At 41.3% G+C, this 7693-nt stretch overlaps 1 protein-coding gene across 1 annotated transcript; it reads left to right on the forward strand.

Moving 5' to 3' along the window:
- On the forward strand, window positions 1-1034 carry LOC114613977 (olfactory receptor 3A1-like). Its single transcript, XM_028759443.1, has one exon. The coding sequence runs from the start codon at window positions 82-84 to the stop codon at window positions 1027-1029; it is 948 nt and encodes a 315-aa protein (XP_028615276.1). The 5' UTR covers window positions 1-81; the 3' UTR covers window positions 1030-1034.
- The last annotated feature ends 6659 nt before the right edge of the window (window positions 1035-7693 follow it).

The following is a 7693-nucleotide window of genomic DNA, read 5'->3' on the forward strand; positions in this document are numbered from 1 at the left end:
GAAGGTGGATCAGTGGATTTTTATAAATTAATTACAGTAAAGTGATTATTTCTACTCTGAAATGTCTTATAACAGGAATTCATGGAGTCCAAATTTGAGAGCAATGGAACAGCAGTTACCGAGTTCATTCTTCTGGGCTTGGTAGAGACAGCAGGGCTGCAGCCAGCCATCTTTGTAATCTTCCTCTTTGCCTACCTACTCACAGTTGGGGGCAACCTGAGCATCCTGGCAGCTGTCTTGGTAGAACCCAAACTCCACACCCCCATGTATTTCTTCCTGGGGAATCTGTCAGTGATGGATGTGGGGTGCATCAGTGTCACTGTCCCATCAATGTTGGGTCGTCTCTTGTCCCACAAGCGTACAGTTCCATATGGAGCCTGCCTCACACAGCTCTTCTTCTTTCATCAGCTGGCTGGAGTTGACTGCTTCCTGTTGACAGCCATGGCTTATGACCGCTTCCTGGCCATCTGCCGGCCCCTCACCTACAGCACCCGAATGAACCATACAGTCCAGAGGATCTTGGTGGCCACATCCTGGGCTTGTGCCTTCAGCAATGCACTGACCCACACTGTGGCCATATCCACACTCAACTTCTGTGGCCCCAATGTGATCAATCACTTCTACTGTGACCTTCCCCAGCTCTTCCAGCTGTCCTGCTCCAGTACCCAGCTCAATGAGTTGCTGCTCTTTGGTCTGGGTGCCCTCATGGCTGGTGCACCTGTGATTCTCATTGTCACATCTTACATCCACGTGGCAGCTGCAGTTTTGAGAATCCAATCTTCCGAGGGCAGGAAGAAAGCCTTCTCCACATGCAGCTCTCACCTCACTGTGGTAGGCATCTTCTACGGGACAGGTGTCTTCAGCTACATGCGGCTGGGGTCAGTGGAGGCTTCAGACAAGGACAAGGGCATTGGCATCCTCAACACTGTCATCAGTCCCATGATGAACCCGCTTATCTACAGCCTTCGGAACCCTGATGTGCAGGGTGCCCTGAGGAGGGTACTCACAGGAAAGCGAGACATGGCATGAGGGTGAACAGGAAGGGAGAAAACACAGTATAAACTAGGTGTGCTGGTGCACACATGTGATCCCAGCACTTGACAGTGGAAGCAAAAGGATAAGAAATTCAATCTTACCCTTGACAGCAACTCTGAGGCCAGCCTGGGCTACATGAGCTCCTGTCTCGGGGAAATAAAACCCCATAATACATTCAATATCAAGATTTTTTCCTTAGATATTTGTTTTATTATTCTTCAAATACTTCTATAAGTTGTGATAAATACAAATCCCAAGCTGAATGAAATAAAAAATGAGATTTCTATGTATTTTCTCTTACCCTATACAAATTTTACACTATTTTATTATTCCAATGGTAAATGAAATATTTGGTAGCAATGGCTGTTATAAATAAACTCTTCTAATGTTTAACTGCAAATAATTAAAAATAATTGTAATATTAAAATTGTTACCTTGAGATGCAGTTTTGAAGGTTTACCTATGTTTGGTTATATCATCAAATATTTAATCTTCATGATATGGGTCAAATCACGATTCCTTCACAACTCATCTATAGAATCCTGGACCCTTCCACCCACAATGTAACTTACCTATAGGTATGTTAATTAGAAAGCAAACATGCCCCAGTGGATAACAACACACCCATGTACTTATGGGCAACACTAACTAGACACAGTGGAATAGCTCCTTACAAAGAAAAAGAGGACATGAACTTAGGAGGCAGACATGCTGGAGCAGGAGTCCAGGGCAAATCCAGTGGGAGTGATGGAGGTAGGCATGATCAAAATAATCGTGTACAGGTGTGAAATTCTCAAAAATACAGAAAAAAATTCTAGCTCCCTCTCAAAAGGTATAAGTGATCAAGGTTAAAAAGGGTAGGGTTGGTGTCCTAATCCAATAAGGCAGCCTATGAGACTCAGAACCCCTCCCACACTCACTTGCTAGCGTGCAAAAATGCCGAAGGAAGGCAACTGCCAGTCAAGAGAAGAAACTTCATCAGAACCCGACTGTGGGAGCAACTGGAGCTTGGAATTTGTGTCTCTAGAACTGTAGCAAAATGCATTTCTTCTGTTTAAGCCACCAGGACAATATTTTGTTATGGCAGACTGAGCTGGGTAATGCAATTCACTGGTGCTACTTTGCTGGGACTTGTCTTTTTGTGTCCCTTTTCTATAATTTAGCTAGAGTATTAATAAGTTTCACATTGATTTGCAGAAACTCTGCTGTATATTCTGCAAATAATTCCAGTTTTCCAATTTGCTATTCTTTCTTTGACTTTTATTTGTTTTCTTTCTATCTTCTACTAACTGCAAATTTTATATTTTATGTTTTCAAATATATTTTTTATAAGCATATGGACATTGTGTCATAATTATTAAAAATCATCTGTAACATTTCCCTGGTTCTACAAACTCTAATTCCAGATAAGTAAGAGCTTCCAGCCTACACAACTTTAACACACACTTCTCTCCCCCAAGAGCCCCTTGATCACCCTACACAGGCAAGTTTGAGATCCCCAGATCCTCTGCTCCCACTCCCACTCCCACCACCCCATGATCATCTAGTCTGAACAAGAATGGAGTCTCTGGACTTTGCACCTCATGTACAGTCTTCTCACACCCTGTAACTACTCACACAGACAAGTTAAAGAGCTTGAGCCTCCCCCCCGCCCACTTCCCATGAATACTTGAAGGATATGCTGGTCAGGCTAGAGGTCTGCATTCCTCCTACACATAATTCTGTTTCCTGCTACCTACCCTGGAAAGAGAGGGTGAAAAATCCATGGACCAGTCTCCTCCTGCACACACTTGCATAGCCCTGTGAACATCAGGCCCCCACAGATAATGAAACAGCTGATGGGTGAAGATCATCTCTGACTTCCACTCTGGTTCTTGTCTCACCATCCTCCAAGAAAGGAATTCGAAGACAGAAAAGAACACAAACTCGAGATATGTTACCATCAATGAAGGATTAACAGTCTTTAATTTTTAACTAAAGCAGATGGGTCTTAATTGGCTAAATATCTAATAACATCCAGCCAATCAGGGAAGAGCTGTCAAAAAGCTATGAACTATTTCTATTGCTGTAGCTGCCATTTCAGGCCTGATCCAGCCTGGGCCTGCTGGGGGCTCTGGCTGTCAGAAGCTCTTGTGCAGCCTAGTGACATTTAAAAAAAATGTAATTAAAATTTAATTACATTGTTTCAACCCTTCTCTTTCTTCCTTCTAATGCTCTTCCTGCCTCTTCATTCTCAAATTCATTGCTTCTTATTCTTTGATATTATTACATATACTTAAATGCATAAATACATGAATACAACTTGCTGTGTCTGTTATGTCTTGCTTGTATGTATACAAAGATTTCAGGGCTTACTATTTGGTGTTGGATAAGCAGTTAGGGGGTTCATTCTTGTGCAAGACTTATTCTCCCTCTGCCAGCATCTCTTAGTTTCCTGACGTTCTTTGTCTAGAGTGTGGGGCCCCACGAGATTTCCCCTTCCACGACAGTATGTCTGTTTGTATTGTCGTTGCTCATGTCTTGCCTAGGCAGTCATATTGTTGAAGTACCATGGATGTAGCTATCCTATGATCTCTAGGAGACATAATCTTACAGTAGATTTCCTGGTCCTCTGGCTCTTACAATGTTTTCATCTCCTGTGATGACCTCTGAGGTTCAGGAGTCGTGTTGTAGATGTACCCATTAGGACCGTGAAGCCAAAAATAAATGGTTCTGTATTTTGACTAGTTGTATTTTTCTGTAGTAGTCTGAGTCTGCTGCAAAGAGAAGCTTCTTTAATGAGGTGTGGTTACTTTTGTTCAGAGTTCCATCATAATTGTGCAGCTGTGACTGGGGAAGTAGGTCCAGAGCAAGAGTGAGGTTGAGATGTCCAAACCCCCAAAAGCTCATCCTGATACCAGCAGAACTAGGACTGCTCCCTTCCTGCTCTATGCTTGCATGTCTCAGTTCACATAAGCATTACAAGCCCCACCTCTGCTGACTCTGAGGTGGTCACTAAGCCTGGTGGCCAGGTTTCAGGTTAAATGTCCTCTCTCCTTATTAGGATGTGTCTCTAAAGCACCTGGAATCCCTTTTCATGCAAATGAAGCATTCCCAGCAACCCAGGCACAACCAATAATGCACAGTCATCCAGAGAATCCCTACCTGCCAGGGAGCCTCCTACCCGGAATAGGTTGAAATGAGATACAGAGTCGATTCAGGTGTGGCTTTAAAGACTGATGGTCTCTAGCTCTAACTATACTGAATGTTGATGACAACTTCTAAAAAAGTACTAGAAATTTTCTTGCTAATTCTGTGGGTCAAAACTGCTGGCTTAGGTGAATAACAGCTGTAGCCTAACAGTGGAGGATTAAGTAAAGTATCCTTTGTTCTATCTCTGCAGGAATAGCAGGGCTCTAACTTTCAGCTTGGCATTTGGAGTCACAGGAAGAAAAAGAGACATTTTGAAAAGTGATTTTAGCCTTCTGGTCTGGGCCCAAGCACAGAGCAGATCTTGGTCCCCAGCTCTAACCCTAGTAGTTACACCCACCCCACACAGTTCAGAAACAACCAAGATAATAGGAAAGACAGGCTCCAGTCAGAGACAGGGCAGGTAGCACTAAGGTGATCCAGATGGTGAAAGGGGTGAAAGGCAAGCGTAAGAACATAAGCATCAGCAACCCAGGGTACTTGGAATCATTAGAACCTAGTTCTCCCACACTAGAAAGTCCTGAATTCCCCATAACACCAGGAAAGCAAGACTCAGATTTAAAATCACTTCTAATGATGATGATAGAGGACTTTAAGAAGGACATAAACAATACTCTCAAAGAATTTGAGGAGAACACAGGTAAACAGGAAGAAGCCCTTAAAGAGGAAACACAAAAATCCCTTAAAGAATTACAAGAGAACACAACCAAACAGGTGAAGGAATTGAACAAATCCATCCAGGATATAAAAATGGAAGTAGAAACAATAAAGAAATCACAAAGGGAGACTACCCTGGAGATAGAAAACCTAGGAAAACAATCAGGAGTCATAGATGCAAGCATCACCAACAGAATACAAGAGATAGAAGAGAGAATCTCAGGTGCAGAAGATACCATAGAAAACATTGACACAGCTGTCAAAGAAAACGCAAAATGCAAAAAGTTAACACAAAACATCCAGGAAATCCAGGACACAATGAGAAGACCAAACCTAAGGATAATAGGTATAGATGAGAGTAAGATTCCCAACTTAAAGGACCAATAAATATCTTCAACAAAATTATAGAAGAAAACTTCCCTAACCTAAAGAACGAGAAGCCCATAAACATACAAGAAGTCTATAGAATGCCAAATAGACTAGACCACAAAAGAAATACCTTCCGTCACATAATAATCAAAACACCAAATGCACAAAACAAAGAAAGAATATTAAAAGCAGTAAGGGAAAAAGGCCAAGTAACATATAAAGGCAGACCTATAAGAATCACACCAGACTTCTCACCAGAGACTATAAAAGCCAGAAGATCCTGGACTGACATCATACAGACCCTAAGAGAACACAAAAGCCAGCCCAGGTTACTATACCCAGCAAAACTCTCAATTACCATAGATGGAGAAACCAAGATATTCCATGACAAAACCAAATTTACACAATATCTTTCTACAAACGTGGCATTACAAAGGGTATTAGCGGGAAAGCTCCAATACAAGGAGGGAAATTATACCCTAGACAGAGCAAGAAAGTAATCCTCTTCCAACAAATCCAAAAGAAGATAGCCACACAAAGATAATTCCACCTCTAATAACAAAAATAACAGGAAGCAACAATCACTGTTACTTAATATCTCTTAACACCAATGGACTCAATTCCCCAATAAAAAGACATAGGCTAATGGACTGGATACATAAACAGGATCCAGCATTTTGCTGCATACAGGAAGCCCACCTCAGCGACAAAGACAGACACTACCTTAGAGTAAAAGGCTGGAAAACAATTTTTCAAGCAAATGATCCTAAGAAACAAGCTGGAGTCGCCATTCTAAAACCTCCAGCCTGAGAACACAAAGGGAGGGACTCATGGCTCCACCTGTATAGGTAGTTGAGGGTGGCCTTGTCAGGCATCAGTGGAAGTGGAGAGCCTTGGTACCCAATAGTTTGGATTCCCTAGTGTTGGAGAATTTGAGAGCAGGGAGGCAGGAATGGGAGGATGGTGGGAACACACCCTCATAGAAACTCCCAGAATTATATGGATTAGATATGATAGAGACAGGCCACCAGAAGACTAGATTCCAGAATTTAAACAAAAAAAATCTTGATACTAAAATTTGTTTTGAGAATTGTATATTGCAGAATATACAATTGATGTATTCTTCAGAATACCTTGGTGTATCTACTCATCAAGCAAGCTGAGCAGACCTGCTCGAACCTCTGATGTCCTGGAATCTCAGATGAATACAGTGAAGACACAGACGTCAGAGGCCTATCAATTTACTCTTCCCCCACCCCTCTTCTAATATTTCAATGCCCGTAATCAGGTTGAAGAAGTTAATGAAGAGTTGGTGCCCCTATTCCCTGGGCTTGGGGACTGAGGTGGTTAATATTGGACTGTCTTTTTAGGGAAAAGTAGTGGTTTTGTTGGAACAGGGAGGAATAGCTAGGATTTATTGCATAGCCATAACGTATTGGTAGAAATCTGTATAATTGTTATTAAGCTTTAGTTATAATTTCTTAAATGGTACAAAATTTACTTTGATTTCAAATTTAAGGTTCTCATTGGTATGAGTTTCTTATTGATATAGAAGTGAGATTAATATTGTTATTCTCATAGGCATTTTGCCTATATAACACATTTAGGAATACAAGGCTTAGGCCCAGTCCTTCTTTAACTTTTTAAACTGATTTGAGCTGGTTAGCCTGTGAGTTAAGGGCCTATAGCAAATTCATGGCTCTGAGTTTATTGTTAGGGTGTTTTCTATATTTCATTTAGAAATAGCTGAGAGGAGTTAACAAACAGTCCAGATTGCCTTACATGGATAGTTGGTTTTCAAAATGTCAGCAGTCCACAGAATTGACGTTACAAACATTTCTGCATTAAGATTCATTTTGATTAGAGACCTATATGCTCCTGACAGCTTCCTGTCTTGGATTCTAAGAAGAAATTAAGTATCTTTGGAGTTACTCCAGTTGTGGTGAGACAGCCACTAGGCAAGAATTGCCTCTTTTCATCTACAGACAAATTAATGTCCTGAAAAGGACACACTTGCAGAATAGTTGACTGATTATAACTGCCAAGACAGAGTAATCAGCCCTTAATAATTCTCCATCACTAGGTCTGTCAGATGATCCTGTACCAGAAGGCTGAAGATTGGATGTTCCAATGTATTGTAGTACAGGGATTGTCCAGGTGTTCAGCAGTCTCTATAAATTGGCTAAGTTTTAGAAGCTATGCTCTGTGCTTCCCATAATTTCAGTTAATTCAGTCATTCTGGATTTCTGATGGGGTTGAAGACTTATAGTCTCATAGCCAATTCTGGCTATTTACTTTGAGAGAAAAGACTTGAGAGAATGGTTTTCAGCTGACATTCATTCTAAAGCCAAAGCCAAAAAAAAAAAAAAAAAAAAAAAGCCAGGTTCAGAACTAAGTCTTTTAGTTAGGAGAGATGACTAAGGTTCTGGTTATTAGGTCTATC

Source organism: Grammomys surdaster, unplaced genomic scaffold, assembly GCF_004785775.1.
Source record: "Grammomys surdaster isolate TR1022 unplaced genomic scaffold, NIH_TR_1.0 126278, whole genome shotgun sequence".
Taxonomy (NCBI): domain Eukaryota; kingdom Metazoa; phylum Chordata; class Mammalia; order Rodentia; family Muridae; genus Grammomys; species Grammomys surdaster.